Raw genomic sequence first — 23,356 nt, 5'->3', positions numbered from 1 at the left:
ACACCTTTTTACATTCTAATAAGATTATAAATACACTTTGTCCACCGAAAAAAAAAAAAATATATACTTTAGTTAATTATTAATATTTTTTTATAAAAATGATACAATTTAATTATTTCTTTAATTTGAGCGAAAAATCAGACTAAGAGAATAAAAAAGAGATAAATACATGGAGATACATAATCAAGAAGAAAGTTAAAAAAAAAATAATTAATACTTTATTAATTTAAAAAAAATAAAATAGGACAGAAAATTTTTTAAAATATCACTTAAAATGGAAAGAAAGTCCTATATTTATTTAGGCCTCCTTTAATTTAAAAATAACTTATTTTCTAAAAATTCCCTTTTAAAAAGGTATATTTTCAAGTAATTTAATAAAATACCTACTTTAAAAATTAATTTGATAATACAAATTAACAAGATAACTTTAAAAAAAAATACACTCAAAACTTAAAATGGAAATTTTCTTATATGTGAAAGAAATAAAATATTTAGTTATTGATAGTTATTTTTTTATTGAAAATATTAAATATTTATTCCTCATTAAAAATAAGATATATACACCATTTTCGGCATCATATAAATCAAATTTGTAATATTTAAATGGTCAATTTCGGAAAGTTTGTTCATCAAATACATAAGCAATTTCAAAAGTTCGTTCATTTAAAATAATTTTCCTTTTCGGACACGTATGAAAATTTTCTGAGTTGTCTTGTTGAAAGACGTGAAAACTAGTTAGCGAGAGTTTTCTTTTCTCTCTTGTTGAGTGTTGGTTTGTAGTTTCCAGTATTGTGGTTGTCCCCTACCCACAAGGGTAGGGGACAAGGGACAACTTCTCCCTTTTCACTAGCTGAATGGTGGCTTGCCCTCTTCTCATTTAGTTGGGTTGCGTAAAGTTTTGATGGATTTGTTTCTCATATGATTTGCGGTCGTTGTACTTCATAATGAGGGCTCTAATGCAAATTGGTTTGCATAGTCTTTGTTTCTGATGGAAGGGAGTTACTCCTGTCTGCTGGCTTTCCTGATAGTACTGATGGGTATGTAGGGGTATTGTCTGTTGAGGCTAAAGAAGATTAAGATGCCTGTGTTATCGCAATGTCATTTTTCGATTTATTCGACACTGGTCACAGTCTGTTTTGGCTCGTCTAGTGTGTTGCTGCTTACTCCCTTGTGTTTGTTCGGATTTTTTTTTTGTCAAAGGAAGGAACACATGCACACAGATTAAGGATAAAATTAGACTGCTGCTAAAATTATGACAATTTTAGCAGACTGCTGTTGGGATTGATTCACTTGGGGGAATTTTATATTACTGTATCACGATCCAATTTCATGAGTCAGATCAACATTAGGACCTGAGTCAGGACCTGAGCTAATATAAAACCCCTGAGATTTGTAGTAAGTCTCACTAAAATCAAGGCCCAACATGCATATTGAAATAAAATAAAATATTATAAATTTATTTTACGCCAACACAATCCAATTTCTATCGGAACTAGAGTAGCTCAGCTCAATCTTGATACCCATTATGTATAAACTATTTAATATCATAATAATTTTTCATTAATTAATGCCATAAATACATAACTCAATATCACAGCGGAGTTCTAGTTATTAAATAAATAAATAGACGTAAGAAACTCTTAAAATAAGAAGTACAACCTACGAAGGAAAATAGAAGTTAAACTTTAAAAAATAAACCCGCTCCTCCTGAAACCTGGGAAAAATATTTGAACAAAAATGAGCATTAAACTCAGAGAATTTAAATATTGATTATAAGTGCAATTTCTATAACTATCTAAAACTAGTACAATCCTACAATGAAATACACGTCCATCACATATAACAATTAATTCACCCAATATTTACACGAGAAGTTAATTTAGAATTACTCACACACCCAATTTATCACATCAATATATATATGGGAGTTAATATTCTATACAACTCTTTTAATCCAATACCTGCCAGCGAAGTCAACTCAAGCCGGACTTTCATAATCTAAGTGCGGGGGTCAGCGAGATCAACTCAAAGCTATACTCACCCCGAATTATCTATATATAAGGACTGAGTCCCAGTGAGTCAAACTCTAGCCGTAACTATTTCGTCCTACCCATATCAATATTCGCATAATACTCACGCCAACACACACACAGCGCTCTAAATTATCCTCAGGGCTACAATCACAAATAAATAACAATAATTAAATATGCAACAACTAAACTGTCCCTAATATATTAACTATTTATGTGCATAATTAATTATTTATAAAATATATGAGTATGCCAAATATATAATTAATATTGAAATTATAAAAATAATTAATATCTTACTCATAGACTAGTCGACCCGATTACAACTGATTTGGCTAAAAGGAAAAAAAAGGCTAGTCGGCACCAATTACCTTTGCAAATTCTGCTACTTGAAATGCATCTGGGATGTCTAAAAATGTGGGGAATAACTGTAAACATGACCCCTTTCTAGGACAGCCCACCAGATACCCATATCAGGTCAAAAACTCGGTCCCTAATGCCGGTGAGCTATTGTCGATCCGATTGCATCAAGAGATCTGGACCGTTTGATGATTGTCTTTTTCAAATGGTATTCGGTCAAAGCAGGGCCAGTCTCATCTTGAAGGTTTTGTCGCTCTGAGTCCATCGATGGTCTCGGATCGTGGACCTGACAGTCGGATCATTGGAAAAATGGTCGGAAAGCCACTGCCATTACTTTCTCTCTCCTCTTTCTCTCTCCTTGATTCTCATTGGAAACTCCATTAAAACCTACGTGTATTGGTCAGAGAAAGAACCTTGAGCTGCTAGAAGCTTGCTATTGGGGTGCCCTGTCTTCCCATCATTGGAGATGGCCGAAAATGGCCTTGGAAGGTGGTGCTCCTATCACACGCGTCCTCCTCTCTCTCTCTTCATTCCGGGGGCTAAGGAAGCTCTCACCGACGTCCATGGTTGCTGGAGGAAGGTCGATCGACACTGGAGCCGCTGGGGGAGGTTACCGGCTCGGTATTCCTCGCCGGCAAGGGAGAAATGGGAGGGAGGGAGAGTGTCAGGGAGAAAGAGACCGGGGAGGGGGGAGGGCTGCTACATTGCATTTTGAGGTTTTTTTTTTTTTTTTTACTTTTAATTACATATTAAGCCTTAAACTTTTGTATGCTTTTCAGTTAGGTCTAAAATTCTTGAAATGGGTCCAAATATGCTTTAATTATTTTAAATCAAGTTTTTTATATAAAATACTGCAATAATTATGATAATAATAATAATAATAATAGTAATAGTAAATCTCATTTAACAATACTATTACTTAAATACTTGAAATAGTAGTAAACTTTAAAATACTTCCATAAAATACGTTTGAAAGAAATAACAATTAGAATATTAAATTTCATAATTATAAATAAATTTTAAAATTTTTTAGGACATTACATACTGGATGGCGAGTTTGATCCAGTTTGGTGTCCTTCATAGTGCTTCTTGTCCTACTTTTACAGCTCCCCTTCGATCGTCCTCAGTTTCTCTTCGGCTGGTGCTAATGGTAAAAAGCATCATCATGTTGACGTTGGTTTGGTGGCTGCCAATGAAGAAAATAATGAGTTAACCGGTGTATTCTTAGGACTCCATGTTATTCTAAGCTTTGAGCTTTTTGTTTGTAGAGCTTGGAAGGGAGTTTCAGTTGCAAACTATGTGTTGTGGGATTGTGGCCATGTAACTCTTTAATCATCAATGCAATGTCCTCATATTTTCCGTTAAAAACAAAAAAAAAAAAAAAATGGAAGGAGGTACAACATTGAACTAAAATTAAAAATTAAAATTAATATATTTTAATTATAATAATTTCAAAATAAAAATATGATTTAAACAACAATGAATATTACAATAATTGTTTTTTAAAATAGAAGTTGAAAAAAAAAAAAAATCAAGATATTCAGTCATAAAAGTTTGGATTTTGATTTTATATGTATTGTATGTTAAGTCCAGTAAATATCAAGAAAATATATACATAGGCTTAATATATTATTAAGCCTTCTAATTTTAATATCTGATTTATTTTATTTTTTGTTATTTTATATGTTGATATTACCTTCATGTATATGCTATGCATTTATTCAGTTAACACTAAAATCTAATTTAATTTCCCAATGTATTTTTGTCAATTGGTGTCTTGATTTTGTATTTTTTCGATATGTGTAATTTAATTAATTAATGACGCATTTTAATCAAGCCTAACACGTGAAGTGAAATATAAATGAAATATAATTCCCTTTTCATTACACAGCATTAAATCATATATATATATATATATATATATATATATATATATATATATAAGTTTAAGTTATATAAAAATGAACTTAATTATTAAAAAGATGTGTATAAAAATATATAAACTTAGATATAAATATTTAATTGAATAGTTATTAATTTTATTTTTACATAAACCCGTGCTTACAGTAATCATAAAAAATATATATTTTTAATCCTTCAGTAAATAAAGATTAAGGGAAACATATTTTTTTTTAATTCAGATTTTTTAAAATATAAAAAAGAAAATAAAATATCCAATACTCATGATTTAATCAGTATTAATAATTTTATATATCTTACTATTCTCAATGAGATTATTTTTTAATATAATATAGTTAAATTCAAATTCAAGATTTCACCATCTTAAAAATGGCACTATTACCACTTAGGTAAAATTCATTAATATTCTTTATGGGTGTGTTTGAAAAGTTAAAAATGAAAAAAATATTCAATTTAACTGATTTTTTTAATCACCATGCTTAAAAAGTTTTAAATTGTTAGATTCAATTCTTTTAATTAAAAAAATTCATTTTAAAAGAAATAAATTCATGTCAAAATAGCATAATATTATAAGAATTCAATTTATTTAATAAAATTTTATCTTAAATATTAAAAAAACTTAGTAAAATTATATTTATTTATAAATAAATAAAGTTAAAATATAAAAATAAATACATTTATTTCACTTGTTAATTATTCTATATAATAAAATTCAAAAGAATTTTAGCATTTCAAAAAGTATTCCAAACACATAAATTTTCTTACAAACTCAATTAAAACCTTGTTTAGTAGCAGTTTTTAAGATAAAATTAAATATTTTGATTCTAGTTAAAATGTTACTCTCTTATTTATATTTTTCGATGTCATATTATTTATATTAGTGTTTAGAGATTGAGATGGTGGTTTATAAAAAATTATTCCTCCTAACTTTTAGAGGTTGATGGAGTATTTTGACTAAAGCCAATAAGACATTGCCACTATTTTTACATTTAATAACTAATCAATAGTTATATTTACTGAACACTTCTATTTTAAATAACTATATAAACATAGCCAATATCTAACAGTTAGTAAAACAGTCGATAGCTATTAAAATAGTTAACGACTGCCATAACAACTAATATTGCAGAATAAAGTCTCAAAGTAGAAATATTCGATAAAAATAATTTAGATTGACTCTTAAATGTAAAAATAGTAGTATCATTTTTTTTTTATCATTCAAAACACTCAAGATGGCTAACATTATATGAATTACTCTATCAAAATCTAAATATTAATATAAATATTATGCTATCAAATAATATAAATAATAGAGGTAATATTTTGATTAGGTCAAAATATCAAAAGTTACCTTAAAAATTATTAACGGCTAATAAAATCATTTACAGTTATTAAAACAATTAATATTATCAAACAAACACTAAAACTTTTATTTTTTCACATTTTCCAATAAAAATTTATCTTATATATTCTACAATAAAGATTATCAACACTTAAAATTAAGATTAATGTAAAATGAGTAATTAATATCATTTCTTTTCACACTAGACTTCTCAATGGTAGTGAAGATGAATAAGGTTATGACAGTAACGGGTAGCGGAGTGATTGCGGAGGCTGTGTGTAGACTAGGACCTGAAATTCATTAATCCTTCAGTAAGCTTGACTAGTGCTACAAGAAGGGGAACTCATTTGGGATTCCTCTTCTTATGTTTTGAAGAAAATGGTAAGAGGCTAAGAGTAGACCGGCCATGATCCGGTTTGAAATTGACAATCAAACCGGTTTTTTTTTTTGAAATAGAAGCAAAATCAAAATTAATTAATTTGATTAAAATTGGTTTTGACTAGAATCAGAATTAATCATTTTACTTTAGAACTAAATTTTCTATTTAAAAAAAGAAAAAGTTTTCAACTACTGAATTTAATCAAAACTACAATAAAACTGAAATTGAAGGAGATCAGCAGATTATGATTTTAATGTCGGTCCCTTTTGTAAAGCTGCTAACCACATGCACTGAAGACACCACTATTTATGGAGACTGCACAGCAAAAATGGAAGAAGACACCACTTTGCCAATGTCACTCTGTCAATATGAAGACACTTTGCCAATGTCACTTGAAGACACCATGACCGTTACCCATATATCATAGTCTAGTTCTAAAAAGTTCAAACACGGAAGACACTACCAAATAAATTATCCAAAGACAATTATATATATGGTACAGATTATAATAAGTACATGATAATACTGAGGTAGTCCAATGCAGACTACTTTTCTTTCTTTGTTTTTCCCCCCCTCCCTTTCAGTTTTTTCCTAACCTTGTTTGCCCCTAAAACACAAGGGCTAATGGTTTTCAATGATGTTACAAGAGACATATAGGACTAACGTCCAACAAGAAATTAATAAAGTGCTAAGCAAACTGTACAATTCATAGGAGTCACCAGAAAATATCATCAACTCCCACACCAGTAGACCGATCCTCATCCTCCTCCAACTCCATCTCTGGTTCAAGGGAACCAAATTCTGGTGATTCAATATCAGCAAGATTCTTGAGATCAACAATTGAAAGCTCATCTAAATGCCTCACCACCAAGTCTGCAGCGCTGAGCTCATACATGGGATGCTTGCTAGCAACAGCCACACACTTCATCCGAGCATCGTGGGCAGCCTCCACAGTCTGATTGGAGTTCCCAAACACAATACAACGTTCTGGAATAAATTTTAGAAGCTGTGCTGCATAAACAAACATCTCTGGGTCAGGCTTCCCCCTGTAAACATCTTCTGCCGCTACAATGGCAGTAAAATACCCCTCAATCCCAATGCTTCCAATCGCAGTCTCAAGAGTCTTCCTAGGGCGTGTGGATATCAATGCCATTGGTATTTTGTAATGCATCAAAACATTCACAAACTCCTTCGAGCCAGACCGTAATCTATATATACCACCTTGCATAGCTTGGTAAATTTCTTCCTTCCTATTGGCCATTCTTCTCAGTTCTGCTGGCTCTCTTGACCAACACAGAACTTCAGAAATTGCTTGTTCGTTCTTCATCCCTTCTATTCGTCTTAAAATGAAAGCTGGAGGAGGGGATTTACCTTCTTCTTGTGAAAGAGCAAGCCAGGCTTGCTTCTCAAGATCAGGATTATCCTCAATGATGACACCCTCCCACTCAAATATGGCACCCAACCAGCCACAACCCATCCTTTCTTGTCGAAGCAAAGGGTTGTGCAGTGAAGGGTTATCTGCTCTATTTTCTGGCGGCCATAGACCTGGTTTTCGATCAGCACCATTGTCAGGTTGATAACTCCAAGTGCGTGGTATTCTTTTCTCCTCTCTATATGAATATGCCTCTTTTGTTAATCCCATTGCAAGGGCCTTAATTAATGTATTCACATACCTATCATCTTTCAATCTTGGAGATAAACAAACAATCTTTCTACCCATAAATTCTGATCCTAAGAAGCGACAGTTACTCAAATTTGAAGATTTCCTTCTGTAAGAAGAATTCTTGACAGAAAATCCCCTGCACAGGGGTCTATACCCAAGGAGAGATGTTGCTGCAATCGAGTCCGCCATGGTTGCCAAGAAAATACAGCTCAGCCCAAGTACAATTCTAATTCAATAAACCAAATTACACAGACCTATTCACCTCTTGAAGAAACGCAATTCTAATCCAACCTTCCCTAATTCAACCTCTAATGAGCCTTACCTAATTAACAATACCTACGGATAGCTATAATGTTCTGGAATATTCTAGCAACCGCTTAAAGGAAAGAATATAACAGACTTCAAAAACAAAAACCCCAAGCTTGATTAAAAAGAAACCACCATAATTGTTGCTCTCAAGCCAAATTAAACATGACCCATCAATCCCAGTATTTTATAACCCGAAATAAGAAATATGAACAGCTAGAAAACCTATAAAATTACAATCCCAGAAGTAAAAAAAACAATATATACAGAAAACACTCCAAATAAAGCACAAATTACAGCCTATAAATTGAGGAAACCTGCGTGAAAAATAGAAACTGTAGGTATATAATCTATATAATCTATATACAGAAAATGAAATGGATAGGTAATGAAGAACCTGGAGTTGAATTAATCGTTGAGAAAAGATTCGAGGGCTGAGATGGGAGAAATAGAGGGAGAAACTAGATTCTTGGCATAAGGGAAGATATCTGAATCTCTCTCTCTGGTTTTGGCTTCTCCAAGAAGGAAATACGTGGTTTTTATGACCATTTTCGTGGTTAATATTAACAGGCAAGGCCTTAACAAGAGACCGGTGATGCCGGTGAAAGTGACCGGCTGGAAGTACACGTGCCGGTGTTGTCTGTCTAATCAGGTCTTTTTGATTTTTATCCTTTCATCATGAAATAAATGGATTAGGTATTTAAAACGGTGTTTGGGGTTTGGTAAAATGATATGTAAAAGGAAATTAATTAATAAAATGATTAAAAAATATATATTATTAAATATTATAATTATTAGAATAGTATTGATGTTTTTAAAAATTTATTAAAATAATCTAATTTTTTTAATTAAATAATAATTTAAAATAAATTAATTAATTATAAAAATATAATTTTATTTATAATTTATAATTTATTTTAAATATTTTTTAATTTATAATTTAAATTAAATATTAATTTATTTATACTTTTTTTACTTATAAATAGGTTTTATTAATTTTTAAGTCAAATTAAATATTCTCAAATATTAATTATATTTAAAATAATTTTAAATTTAAGAAATAATGTTTATATTAAATTTAAATTTTATATATTAAATTTAAATTTTATATATTAAATATTTATTATTATAAGTAATTAATTAATTATAAAATATATTTTTATAATAATATTTATATATTTTATATAAAATATTATAAATAAATAAAATTTAAATATTTTATAAAATTATTAAAATTTTAAACTATAAATTATTAATAAAAATATATTTTATGTAAGTATAATATATAAAGTTAAATGAGTTTAGGCATTATATAAATAATAACAATAAATTATGAGACAGATTTAAATAATTTAAAATATTTTTAATTAAATTTAAATAATAATTAAATTGCAATTTAAATATTAAAAATAATAATTAAATTGCAATTTAAATTTGATAACACTTACAATCATTAGAAATCTCTAATTAATCGGGAATTTAAAAAAAAAAAGCACTTTTTTATTGTCATGCTTTATTTGATATTTTTGCCATTATTTTTTTTAGAGAGCTATGTATACTTGATTAATTATTTGACATGAGCTTTGATTATTCGATTTGGTTTTTTATTTAATTTTTAAAATATAATAATTTAATTAATTTAATTTTAATAATTTAATTCAATTCGATTCTATTTGAATCAAATACTCGGCCTTACTTTATTTTATAATTTCCCTTAAGAAGCATTGTGAATTCTGGTTCATTGACTTTATACTTGAGTTGGCATACAATATTTATAATAACTAAAAAAGAAAATTGTTAATATTTTTACATAATTATTAATTAATATTTTATTATGTATAAAATATAATTACTTATTGGTAATTATTATAAACATTTGAATTTATAGTTACTTTCTCTAAAAAATTACATGGCATTTTATTAATAATAAGTCATTCACTTCCTCAATAAAAAGATGTGAGGTATGAAATTCCTTACCTTTTTTATGATATTATTCATATATCAATAAGTTTTTTTTTTAATTATTAATCATACTGCATTTTCCCCTTTTTAAATAATGGATTTTGATTTCATTCAACAAAAATATTGTAATAAGTTATCATAATATAGAAAAATAAAACACAAATATAAATATTTGGCCCAAAATAAATGTGGTTAAATTTTTATTATTTATTTATTTATTTATTTTTGGAGAATGGGTTAAATTTTCATTCTTTATCTAAATGGTGAAGAAAATGATTGCTTAAGCAATCCTAAAAACTTATGAAGGAATAAATTTCTCCATTATAGTGTTCAAACAATCACTTGTTGAAGACTTTATTCAATGACCAAAATTAGGATTCAAGGCAATTGATTGCTTCCTTGCACCACTCCTTCTGATTCACCCATTAGAGTTGGATGGATGAGGTTCCATTTTTTAAAAAAAATATAATAATAAATCAAAATTTTTTATTTTTCTTTTATTAATACTAAAATTGAAATTAATTTTTTATTTCATTCATTAATAATTTAGTTCGATTTCAATTCTTAAGACAAAATTATAGAATTATTATTGTAAAAATCAATGAAAATATCATAATAAGTTTTGAAGTTAATTGTCATTTAAATTTACATCTATGAAATTTTTATTTATAAAATTATATTAGAATTATTTATTTATTAACTTAAAATGTATTATATTGATATAAAATAATTAATAACTATAAAAGAGATGAAAGTTTTTTATTTCACTAACTTATGACTTTGAGTAATAAATACTATCAATAATTTATTTTATTAGTGTGTTAAATTAATTTATTTTTATATCACAAATATATAATACATTTTTCTCTATATAGTTTACTATAAAATGTTAATATATCAAATTTTATTTCATTGATAAAATAAATTTATTATTATGAAAATTTTATTTTAAATATTTTTTATTATAAAAATTTTTATTTTAATTCTAATGTTTTAATTGTAAATTTTTTTTTTAAATTACATATTGAAAGTGAGATATTGAGAGTAAAGTTTTAATTATTTTTTAATTCTACATTAAAGTTTTAATTATATTATTATAAAAATAAATGAATAGTACACATTAAAAAATTTCAAAAAAAATAAAATTTTAAATATATTTTATAATGATATTTATGAAAAAATAATAAATTTTTAAATTTTAAATTAAAAATTATTTTTATTATTGATTGGAAACGCATTTTATTTTATTTTATTTTTATCATTTTCAATTGAAAATGAAAATGAAAATTTTTTTAAAAAATGAGAAATTATTTTTCACAAGTACACTGTACGCAGCCTTATATTTGCATGCTTTTGAGTTGGCCAGGTTGACAAATTTCAGAAACGTCCAATTTCGACCCGCGTGGACGTTCCGTGTCAAATTTGGGCTTAGACTTGGATCAATGACAGTGATGGGCTGATTTTAGGGCTTTGGGAGATGCGAGATGGAAATCAAACGACGCGGGTCTCTCTCTGGGGACCCCCCGCCGTTTCTCTCGTTTCCTCCTGCCGTTTCAGGCCCAATGGCGGCAGAGTCTTGCTTTCGACGCCTTAAGCTCTAGGTCTCCCGAAAAAAGTGTGTTTTGTCCTCGTTCAACGCCGTGATCTCTCCTGTTCTCGTCCTCTCCATCCTCACCCACCAACCGTTCGTCTAAATTCCTAGCGCATCTTAAGAACATGGGCAAGAAAGGTGGTGCCAAAAAGCAACCAATCACGCCAACTCTGTCTCAGAGTTCAGTATCGTTGAGAGAAGAAAGAACCGGTAAAATACAAAACAAAGGCGCCTCTCGTAATCCCAAGTCTTTATTGAAACTCGAGCACTTGCAAAAGCTCGCTGTATGGGCAAGCGGAGAAGCTTCAATTCCTTCTCTCGGTGCCTTTTTCGGCCGCCAATTCGCCGTAGCTCGAGAGATCTTGGGAGTTTCACCTGACCCTTCTATAATTCTGTGCCAGAGGTTTGTCTGCTGAGCTTTCCCTCTATACATATTTACTATTGTTGCTGACAATTGGGAATTGTCTGAAGTTTTTAATTTCGATTATTTTGTACTAAAATCTACGTAGTGGTTTTCTTTTATCATCTGGTGAGAATTAGAATTGCCTATTCTTTTCAGTAGCCAATGCTAGTGCTCTTGGGAATGTGGTTCCTAGTTAGATAAAACTTCTTTTTATCTTCCTTCTTCTGTCCCTTCACTTTTAGAGCAGGGTAGCGCAGTGTCCATCTTTCAATACTCCTTGAAATATGTCAATTGAAGTTATAAAACAATGAGGACTTGGCATATATGGATCATCTCAATGTGGTGCAATCACTACAGATTAAACTCTCTTTTTTTGGGGAATGCAGAGTAAAACTTTTTATGATTCAGTTTCAGTGCAAACTGTGGACCTTCCTGGCAACAAACATAGCTTGCATCAAAGTTTCTATGGCTTACATTTTTAATGGATAAACTTTCAATCGTAGTTGAATTTGCTACAATAATATAAGTTGCTGAAAAGTTTCTCATTGACTTCTTCAGTTGCTGGTATGCCAGCTTTCTCCAGTGCATCGAAATGGAATTATTATTGGTTTCTGTATCCGTGCATTCAAACTTCTACAAGAGTAAAAGATGAAAAAACTGAAGTAACAGTATTCTTGAATATGTGAATTTATTTATTTTTCATGCTTAACTACCCATGTTGATTATTCAATCAGTGCATCGATGGGAGCAAATAAATTACGGTTATTTTTGCATAGCATAGAATGTCTTACTTTGGTTTCATATTGGATTGGAGAGACAATACTGTTATTGCTCTTAACGTTGCCTTTAGAAGGATAACAATTGATTGCATCATGTGTTCATTGGTTTAAGTATCTAGCTAGCTTGACCTCTTCTCTTTTTCCAAAATGCTATCTTCTTATGATTGGTAAGAATGCTTCAGCCTGTTTGTAAATCCAATGTGTTGCAGATGTGAGACAATTCTTCAGCCTGGTTTTAACTGCACAGTGCGAATCGAAAGGACTCAAACAAAGGCAAGGCGTAGACAAAAGAAATCTAATACTCCTATGCAGAATAATGTTGTTTACAAGTGCCATTTCTGTTCACATCAGAATCTGAAGAGAGGAACTCCAAAAGGCCATATGAAAGAAATATGCCCACCTAAGCCAAAGCCAAAGCCATCTGCCAAATCAGAACCTTTCAAGTCCATGGCTCAGAAGTCTGCCAGCTTGGAGAAAGTGACAAAAAGCAAGGATGAAATAGCTTTGCCTTCGCCATCTGGGGATCCTTCTGTTTTAAACAGCCCAGCAACTCCATTAGTGAGAAGTGGAGCGACGTTATTGGATGCAAAGAGAAGAAAGAGAACTAGATCAGGATCTAAATCATCAGAGCAATCTGAAAGCAATAATGCTGCTGAAGCTGGTGAAAGAACTTTTGGTGCATCAAGTAAAAGAAAGAGAAAATCTTGGACTAGCCTGAAGGAAATTGCTGAGAGTAATGAGCATGATAGCACTCGAAACATTACTAATTTGACAGTCCCATTTTTTATATAGTAGGTCAATCCTAATCGCGTTTAAGAGGACTGAGAAGATTCAAGGTCGATCTCTGGTTATTTGGCATCAGCTGTTAGAGAGAGAGAGGGTTCGAGTTTGTCCTGTTTTGGGTTAATGGTTGTCCTGTTTTGGGTTGAAGGATAAGCTGATAGGGCTGCTCACACTTTTGCAAAGGGAGCTTTGCTAAATGTTTGTCCATCTGTTTGGAATGAGCCTCTAAGCTCTATTTTTGATATTGTAATTTCTGAGATGAATGCTTCAAGTATTTTCACTTAACATTATAGGTTTTAGGCTAGTGTATGTGAGCAGGTCCGTTGGTGATGTAGAGCATCTTTTTTGGGACAAGAAAAGGCTGTAGACTTAATTTTTAATTTTCCTATATTGATTTAGGTTCAATTTCCCCATGTTATTTAGAATTTGAAGTTATATTTAATAAGATGTAATTAAAAGTATAATGTATATTAATTACATTATTTGATTACTTTGTTTGGTAATATGAAAATTTTTGATGTAATAAAATGATAATTAAATAATATAATTAATTATCATTACATACAAAAATGGATTGTAACTATAATTACTTGTCTTGATTTATTTATTTATTATAAATACTATTACCAAATCATAGGAGTGTAAACGAATCGAGTTGAGCCAAGTTTTGGTTTGTTCAGGTTTGGTTCGTTAAAATTGGTTCATGCTTGAACTTGAATTCAAGCTCGGTTTGAGCTTTAACGTTAAGGCTCGAGTTCGGATCATTTAAAATATATTAAGTTTGAGTTCGATTCGAGTTTAGCTCATTTTAAGTTCGTTTATTATATTAACGAGCTAAATTCGAGCTTGGCTCATGTCAAGTTTGGTAAACTATTAAAACGAGCTCGAATACAAGTTTGATAAGGTTAAACTCGGTTCGACTTCGATAAGCTTGAGCTACAGCTCGACTGTTATTATATCTAATTTTATTCACAATTATTTTTCATAATACATTATTATATAAGTCGATAATCATAATAATAGAAAATACTTAGAAAATTAATTTAAAACACATTACAAGGTATTTTAAACTAACACAAATTGCAACACCATTACAATTCAAATAAAATTAATTATTTTTTATTTTTTTAATTCAAAACTATATAATTTTACTACGTAGTTTTAAAATTATATTATAAATATTATGTAATTATAATTAAATTATTATTTTATTTTTCTAATGTGATTTTGATAAAATATATATTTTTTGTATTATTAATTAATTCATACTGTGAATAACTTTTATTAATTTTTTATGTAAATATATTATAATTTAAGTTTTTTTACTATTTTATATTAATTTATTTAAATAGGTTTAAAAATATTAAATATATTAAATTATTTAATTTATCAAATTATATTTGGCACTTTATATTTTTTTGCCTATACTCTTTTAAAGATATGAACAAATTAATTTGAATGGAATAAGTAGATAATTAATATTAAATATAATAGTAATTATGAAAGCACGTATTTAAGTTATATATACAGAATATGAAATAGTGTTAAACTTAAATTTTAATCTTTTAAAGGTTTACAGTATAAAGAGATAAATATTATAAAAATAAATATTAGAAAAATGATAGTATAGAGAATAATAATATATAAATATATTAATTAGTGTTAATAAAAAAAAAGTGAGAAGATGTAAAGAGAGACAAAGTAATAATAATCATTAGATAGATTAGTATTAAACTTCGAGTTTAATCTTTTAAAAGTTTAAAATATAGAGAGAAAGAGAAAGAAAGAGATGAATTTATATTGTAAATGTACGATTACCATCAAAATTGCATAATTAAGTTTTGATTTATTTAATATTTTAATCCATATAAAAGAGTTCAATGAATTTTTATGTATTTAATATATATATATATATATATATATATATATATATATATATATATATATATATAATAGTTTAAATTTATTTCTCATATAAATTAACTTATTTTTTATAAAAATTATATTTAAAATACAAATAATTATATTTTATAAATACACTTTTTATTTTGACTATATTATAATTTTATATAATAATATAATATTTAATAATATATTATTTTATTATATTGGGATCATATATTTAATATTCTGATTTTATTTTTATACAAATTAACTTTATTTAAAAAAAATAAATTACAAAAAACTATATTTTATGTATTGATATATATTATAATTTTAAATTATATATTTTTATATATTATTTTTCAAACAATCATAAATAAAATAAATATATTTACAATATTATAAATTACAATCACTAATATAAATATTTTTGTAAACGAGCCAGTTCACGAATTTATGAATGAGCCTTAAAACAAACTTAGCTATGAACTTATTCACCAGCCTATTTAACGAGCAAGATGGCAAGCTATTTAATGACCCAGATTACGAACATGTTCAACGAACCAATTCGGGAGCCAAACTCGAGTTCGAGCCAAATACTGCTAAGTTCGAGCTCGTCTTGTTTATTAAATAAGCCTAAAATTTGAGTTTTGGCTTAGCTCGTTGAAAAAATGAGTCGAATTGAGTTGAACATTTATCGAGTCGAGTCTCAAGTAGCTCACAAATTGCTTAGTTCATTTACACCCTTACCAAACCATCACCATCATTCGAACACCTCTACTACTACCACTATCATTTAACTACCGTCATCACCTTACTACTGCCACCACTACCATTATCGCTACCACTACCATTGCCTGGCTACTGCCACTGCCTCCACCCTCACTTTCACCTTGTTACCACGATCATCATCACCACCTCAACATCGTCATCGCCACCACTAATATTACCATCATTACCACTAGTATTTCCAACACCACTTAGCCATTATTGCTACCACCACTTAGCCACTGTTGCTACCACCACTATTCAATTATCCTCACTACTATCATTACTTAGTTACCGCTATCATTACTTGCTGGTGATAATAATGAAAATATTAATAATTTCAAATTAAAATAATATCTAATAAGATATTGTTACTAATTTGATCACATTCCATCAAAATGTTTATAATTATATATATATACATGATATTGTAATGTTAATTATATTAATTTTTTGTTCTTTCAAATTAAGTAATGTAAATGCTCAATATATTGCATTATATTATAATTTTAATTTTATTACATAATTAATTACATTTTATTGCATTATGATTACATTTTATTGCATTGTGTTGTATCAAGCATATTCTTAATGTAGTTTCTTATTTTAGTTAGGATTTGCTTTTTATGTTTCCAATTTTAAGTAGGATTAGTTATATTCCTATTTTGTCTAGACTTCTTAAAGTATTTAAGTTTATCTAAACTTCTTAAAAAGCAGATTTATTTCCCACTAGGATTAGGTGATCATTAAAATCTTCATAAATAAGCCTTAATTTTATCTATTTCAATTTTATCAATAAATAAAATTGAAATAGATAAAATTAAGGTAAATTTCACTTTGTGTGTGAGTATATGTTATTTCGAGCTTCACTTGCATTAATTGGCTTGGTTAGAGTGGATCTATCATGTTAAGTTTTTATAATTTTTTAATTAATATATTTTGATAAAAAAAAAATTTATACGATTTCTATAATAAAAAAAAATTTAAATCACATCTTAAAAGTTAGTTGTTATTTGAAATATAGCTCCAAAACTTTTTATATATTTTTATCTCTCTATGTATTAAAACTTCAATTTACATCGTAAGCCAAATCTGTAATAATTGAATTCAAATATTAATAATTATTTATAAATAATTTAATTTTTTCATTATAATAAAAAACTAATTTTAATTAGACTATTTAAATTTATTAATTTATTAGTAGTAATTATTAATACAAATAAAGAAAAAAAAGATATTTTTTTTTTATAAAAGATAATTTATTTTTACATAAAGAGAATTTATAAGTTATAAAAATAATCAATTTATAAGTTATAAAAATAAGCTGATATATTTATTTATAATAATTTTTAAATTTATAAATTAAATTTATAATTTTAATATTTATAAGTCTTATATTTATAAGTTAATTTAATTAAATATTTTATTTTATTATTTTTATTTAAATTTTTTATTATTTTAATAATAAAAACATTTATAAATAATTTTTTAAATATATTAATTACTTATCAGTAATATATAATTATTTTAATCATATATATAATTGCAAAAATTTCAAATATTTATAAATTAAAGTTAATATTTATAAATTAATTTTCATAAGTCTATCATACAACCTTATTTTAATTAAAAAGATTTTAAAATTATATAATATATTTAAAAATATTAAAATATATATATATATATATATATAATTAATTTAATTTTAATTTTCAATACAGATTAATTTTTAGTTCAATTTGATCTTATTTTAATTAAAAATCAAACTAAATCAAAATATTAATATAAAAAAATTTTAGTTTGGTCCTATATTCAGATTCGGTCGAGTCCCTGAGAATGGGGCACATGAGCTTGGTATAATCGTAATTTAGTTTCACCAGGAGGCACATTTCCGTAGTTTCAACAATTTGCCATAAGTACCCGAGTCAACAGTATACCGTCAAATTTCTTCGTCACCAGCAGTGCCAATAGCAGAAAACCCAACAGACAAGTAATTAGAAATGGGAAACCGGAGATTTGCGCAGATCTCCACCAGTGACGAGGAAGACGAAGAGCCAACTCCGCCGCCGAAAACTCGTTCGTCAATGAAGTTGGAAGGGAACGAGAGGAAGAGGAAGAAAATAAAGCTTCCTGATGAAGACGAAGAGAAATTGAGGGGAGGGAAAATGAAAAAAAAGGCTAGGGTAGAGACAGCAGTGGAGAATACCGACCGGGAGGAGGAAGTTGCGCCGCAGGAGGATGCGAAGCCCGTCGGTGAACCAGTTAAGCTTTCGGGGAAAGGAAGAGGACGAAGGAGTCATTACGATGCTTTTGAGTTCGATGGAAACCGATACGATCTGGTGAGTTGGTTATTTAATTTGATCGGTGCAGTTAGGATTTTGTATTTTGTTGAATTTTGAGGGGTTTGTGAATTTAATTTGCTTTTGGGAGGAATTAGGTTTTTTTTTTTTAACATACCATTTGATTTGTTTAACTTGTGCTTTTTGTTTTTGGTTACTTTGTTCGTTGGTTCATGAATACACTGGTTAGTTTAGGGATCGCAAAAGATCAATTTTTCCTCCGACTACGATTTTGAGCCGTCGAATCCCATGACCCTCTGCACAATAACGTTTTGTATTTATGAATTTAAATATTATATTTTTAGAGAAAAATATAAATATATTATTAAAATTATCTTATATTTTATTTTTTAATAAATAAAGTTTATATTATATATTAATAAATTAAAATAAAAAAAAAATAAAAAGAAAAGTCCCGCCGTTAACTGACCCGCCAGCGGGAAGTCCCGTCCCAATTCCGAACTCCTGTGGTGGGGACGGGACTGGGAGGGATACCCGCTCCCATCCGCCTCCTCGTTGCTATTCCTAGGTCAGTTGATGCTTTTTACATTTTTTTTTTCCTCTTTGGATTGATGATACATTTATTCCCAAAAAACCACTAGAATAGGTGTCTAGCCAGCACAAAGCCCCTGCAAGAGCTACTGAAAAGAAGTGATTTGAACAGCTAAAAAAATGATGTGCTTCAGCACAGCATACAAATGATCTCAATTGTTGTGCTTTAAGTATCAGATGGTTGAAGTCATGAGTAAAATACTGTTGTTTTCCCTTGTTGTTCACAGCATATTCATAATTTTTTTTTTCTTTTGTTTTTCTGCAGGAGGATCCTGTTCTCTTAGTTCCTGAGGATAAAAAGCAAAAACCTTATGTGGCAATTATCAAGGTAACTGCGTGGAACTTCTTTACAGTGTTTCACTGGATTTCTGTTACTTCTTTTTCTGTAATGTGTCCCTTATTGCAGACATTCAACTTTTGACTAGGTATTCAAATTGGAAGTGTTCCATCTGCATTGTCTTTGCATTTCTTCTTCCTCACAGTTGAGCTATTATGTTTTTAAAAAAATTAATTTCACCAACTGTTTTCTTGTCTCTAATATAGGATATTGCTCGGACCAATAATGGTAGCATGATGGTAACTGGACAGTGGTTTTATCGCCCTGAAGAGGCAGAAAGAAAAGGCGGAGGAAGCTGGCAGTCACGTGATACTCGGGAGCTGTTTTATAGTTTCCATCGTGATGAGGTTCCAGCAGAATCTGTAATGCACAAATGTGTGGTGCATTTTGTTCCTATTCACAAGCAACTTCCAAATCGCAAACAACATCCCGGTTTTATTGTCCAGAAAGTGTATGACACTGTAGAACGAAAGCTTTGGAAGTTAACCGATAAGGATTATGAAGACAACAAGCAGCATGAAATTGATCTTCTTGTTCAGAAAACTCTAGCACGTTTGGGGGAGCTTCCTGACATTGAAAATGAAGATAATTTTGCTGAACCAGAAGATCTCTCAAAGGTTAAAAGAACTCTTAGGAAAAAGAATATCACTCCTCTTGATGTTTCAAGGGAGGAAGATGTAACTACCAGGACTGATAGTTTTAAAGCTGAAACGCCAGGAAGTTGTACAGGCAATGCTTCAGAGTACTATGCAATCTTAGAAAAGTTTAATGCACTAACTGGAGATACCCATCGTGACAAATGGTTGGAAAGGCTTCTTCAATATATTCAATATATGTGCAGTTCTCCCAACAGCACAGGTAATGGTGATAAAGTGAAAGGTGATTCTGATGGCACCGACCATGAAAAAGAGCACAAGTCCCAGGGCACTGCAAATGGATCTCAGGCAAAGAGTCTTAAAGTATGTAGTGAGTTGTGTACCTAGTCTAGGCATATCCTATCAGAATTCTGGTTTTGATAGCATGATTGACAAGCATGAACATTAGAAACTGAAATTTGACAATTGTGTAGGGTTTTTTTTTTTGATGTTATTCTTTGTTGCACTTGACAGAGTAGCAAAACTTTTAACTGGCCAGATGCTGCTGTTCCTGCTGTAAGTGCTCTGGAGAAGGCCTCACATGAAGCTCTTTCCTCTGATTTTCAGAAATATAACCAGAAGTTGCGCCAGCTGGTTTTCAACCTGAAGGTTAGTGTATCTGCTTATATATATATGTATATATATATGTATATATGTATATACCTATCTAGACAGCTGTAGAATGTGCCTGATAGAAAGATGATGAAATGTTGCTGAAGATGTTAATTTTTAATTTTAGCACTAAAAAATGAACCTGTTTTGGCAGAATAATGCACTGCTGGCTCGGCGCTTACTTAATGGAGAGTTGGAACCTTCAAAAATACTAAATATGTCACCTAATGAATTGAAGGTATGATTTTCTCAAGTCATTGACATAATGTTTTTTTTTAGATAAATTGCAATGCACTCTTGTGATTACTAGTGGAAAAATGTCTGAATAATTAATATAACTTCAGGAGGGATTGACAGCTGAGGAGACAGCGAGAAAGGAGCCTGAGGAGTTGGCACGCATGCAGGTGCTGCTTATTGGTTTTAACTGTCAGATTTTGGATAGCTTGTTAATTGTGACTTAGATTTGTGCTTGTGCATACTGTCTGACTTGTTGCTTATGTAGCAGATGACGGATGCTTGCTGCGCAAGATGCAATGAGTTCAAAGTGGGTGTAAGGGATATCATCCAAGCAGGACATGGAGATCGCTATCAGGTTTGTGCTATTTTATTTATCCTTAATGTGCTATTTTATTTCTCCTCAATCTTTGTATTATTACAGCATTTCAAAATTATCTGGAAACCCAAACATAATGCTAATGCAACAACAATTAAGCCTTAATCTCAAACTAGTTGGAATTGGCTATAATTGGACTGAAATAGTAAATCTGAGGACTTATTAAGACATTCTGATTCGCCATTTTGGTGCTGCTTCTTGTTGCTTTTGGTCTGTATTTGGGTTCACTTAAGAGGGCTTAAATTATTGCTTTTTTTTTTTTTAATTGTGATTTATCATATTTCTGACTCATGGCTAATCTTCATCTTTTTGGATTTAAGCTGGAGTGCACTGCCTGTGGTAATTCCTGGTATGCTTCCAGGGATGAAGCATCGATGCTGACAATAGATGGTCCAAGTTCTGCCAGAAGTGTAGGCACTGCACCCTGGGCAACTGCGAAATTTGAAGAGGTAGAGAAGAAGCTGGTCAGTCCCCGTGAACCTGAGAAGGCAATTGAGGTCCTCAAGAAGACTAGTGAACCATATATACCTCTCATGGTAACCCAGAGATCATTCAGCAAACTCAAGAATGAAGAGAACTCCGAAACTGCAAAGAATGCTGAATGATATACATATAGAAAATAAATTTCCTTTTGTACAGTTAAAGGTGAGTGGGTGGTTATCTATAGGTAGCCTCAGTTTCTGAAGCCGAGTTCCTCTGTATGGTAGTTAGCCAGGTTATACACTACACATGAGTAGGACGATGTTAGTTTCTTCGTAGTGGGATACAATACAAGTCATCTTTGTAATTTGAGCTTTGATAAAAAAAAAAAAAAAAAAATCTTTGCAAGTTGAGGGTGCTTGTTGAGTTGGCTGGGTTTATTTTATTTGTATGTGATGTTTATTTGAAATCCTTTGGAGGGGATGCATTGTGCGACCTCACCTCGGCATTTTGGTTGTTGAATTGAAGGTAGTCCCTACTGCCTAGAATGCTGTAATGCTCGAATATTACTGAATTGAATTTGAACGTCAAGATCTTTGCCCTTTACAATGGAATTCTCTGCCAGCTTTGGGCCATCTCCACTTCACAGTCACATTGCTCGAAAACAACCAAAACGGAGGTTGCAGCCAACGAACTAATTTTAATTCTTCTCCAGCCGGCTTTTTATAAGCTTCAACATGCCTTGGGCTGGAGGCTTTGAGAGCAATTCTAAAAATGGTGATACCGTTCTCCTAATGGTGTTTCCTTCTTGTCTTGAAAAATGCAATAGTGATACGGAGATTGAATCCAGATGGTTCTAGCAAAGAGAGATTAATGTTTTCGAGCGTTGACGGTTGAATTCTTGAACTTGTCGTTATAATCGGAATAGTTGATTTCAAATCTTGGCGGGGTAGAATCGAAATGTCAAATGGAAGAATGATCCATTCTTTCATCTCCCTAGGAATTTGGCATGCAGCATTTAATAACTACTAATAGCTTGACGCTTAAAATTTTAAGAAATGAATATTGACCCAAACTAGTGAAGAAATTCATATGCTATTGGAGTCCTTGTAGCCCATAGCAGTCCAGGCGACGGGATAACTCTCGTTTGCAGCCCATACAAGTGAAAAAGGAATGTCTTCGGTGTTTTAAAGGTTGTGGATCTTGTTTCCTTGGCATGTCAGTACCTCCTTTTTCATCATGTTGGTTCTCTATAAACATTTTGGTAAACAATGTTCTCACTTCCAAGGGTCCTAATATGCTATTAACTTAAGATTTTAAGTTCTACAGGCATGAATATTGAATTTTTTTGATATAAAGAGCTTGCAACAAGAGAAAGGGAAAAGCAAAATAGCCATCTAGGTGAAATATGGTAGAAACACTTTGATAATCAAGTTAGTTCTAACTTTAATGGCGTTTGAGAGAATTGAGGAGGAAGAAGATACACAGAAATTTAAAAAAAAAAATTACATAGATATCCTTTTTATAATAGCCAATTATTAGGTTATCATAATAAATTATTTGTGAGTTATTTGATGTTAGTGAGATAAGCGTAGTCTAACACACTTCTTTTAGTATGTCATAAGGATAAGTAGATGATGGCATCTTGTCCCTATCAGATATTAAATATAGACTCATT

The 23,356-nt window shown here is 30.1% G+C and overlaps 3 protein-coding genes across 3 annotated transcripts; 2 read left to right on the top strand and 1 right to left on the bottom strand.

The window, feature by feature from the left end:
• Window positions 1-6,498: 6,498 nt before the first annotated feature.
• On the bottom strand, window positions 6,499-8,549 carry LOC110658519 (5-amino-6-(5-phospho-D-ribitylamino)uracil phosphatase, chloroplastic). Its single transcript, XM_021816175.2, has 2 exons — window positions 8,398-8,549; window positions 6,499-8,317 (listed from the first exon to the last, which is right to left on the bottom strand). The coding sequence occupies exon 2, from the start codon at window positions 7,881-7,883 to the stop codon at window positions 6,747-6,749; it is 1,137 nt and encodes a 378-aa protein (XP_021671867.2). The 5' UTR covers window positions 7,884-8,317; window positions 8,398-8,549; the 3' UTR covers window positions 6,499-6,746.
• Window positions 8,550-11,461: 2,912 nt separating this feature from the next.
• Window positions 11,462-13,923, top strand: LOC110658517 (uncharacterized). Its single transcript, XM_021816173.2, has 2 exons — window positions 11,462-11,956; window positions 12,945-13,923. The coding sequence occupies exons 1-2, from the start codon at window positions 11,679-11,681 to the stop codon at window positions 13,525-13,527; spliced, it is 861 nt and encodes a 286-aa protein (XP_021671865.2). The 5' UTR covers window positions 11,462-11,678; the 3' UTR covers window positions 13,528-13,923.
• Window positions 13,924-18,096: 4,173 nt separating this feature from the next.
• LOC110658516 (uncharacterized) lies at window positions 18,097-22,269 on the top strand. Its single transcript, XM_021816171.2, has 8 exons — window positions 18,097-18,509; window positions 19,327-19,389; window positions 19,605-20,357; window positions 20,508-20,642; window positions 20,800-20,883; window positions 20,990-21,049; window positions 21,151-21,237; window positions 21,579-22,269. Exons 1-8 carry the CDS (start codon window positions 18,171-18,173, stop codon window positions 21,861-21,863), a joined length of 1,806 nt encoding a protein of 601 aa, XP_021671863.2. The 5' UTR covers window positions 18,097-18,170; the 3' UTR covers window positions 21,864-22,269.
• The last annotated feature ends 1,087 nt before the right edge of the window (window positions 22,270-23,356 follow it).

The sequence above is a fragment of the Hevea brasiliensis genome, chromosome 9 (genome assembly GCF_030052815.1).
Source record: "Hevea brasiliensis isolate MT/VB/25A 57/8 chromosome 9, ASM3005281v1, whole genome shotgun sequence".
Taxonomy (NCBI): domain Eukaryota; kingdom Viridiplantae; phylum Streptophyta; class Magnoliopsida; order Malpighiales; family Euphorbiaceae; genus Hevea; species Hevea brasiliensis.
Note: the sequence above shows the minus strand (reverse complement) of the source record. Positions and strands in the feature narration are given on the sequence as shown.

Coding starts and splice junctions, on each gene's coding strand:
- LOC110658517 (XM_021816173.2), top strand. CDS start 11,679: ATGGGCAAGAAAGGTGGTGCCAAAAAGCAACCAATCACGCCAACTCTG. Junction 11,957..12,944: donor TCTATAATTCTGTGCCAGAG/GTTTGTCTGCTG, acceptor AATGTGTTGCAG/ATGTGAGACAATTCTTCAGC.
- LOC110658516 (XM_021816171.2), top strand. CDS start 18,171: ATGGGAAACCGGAGATTTGCGCAGATCTCCACCAGTGACGAGGAAGAC. Junction 21,050..21,150: donor AGGAGTTGGCACGCATGCAG/GTGCTGCTTATT, acceptor CTTATGTAGCAG/ATGACGGATGCTTGCTGCGC. Junction 21,238..21,578: donor GACATGGAGATCGCTATCAG/GTTTGTGCTATT, acceptor TTTGGATTTAAG/CTGGAGTGCACTGCCTGTGG.
- LOC110658519 (XM_021816175.2), bottom strand. CDS start 7,883: ATGGCGGACTCGATTGCAGCAACATCTCTCCTTGGGTATAGACCCCTG.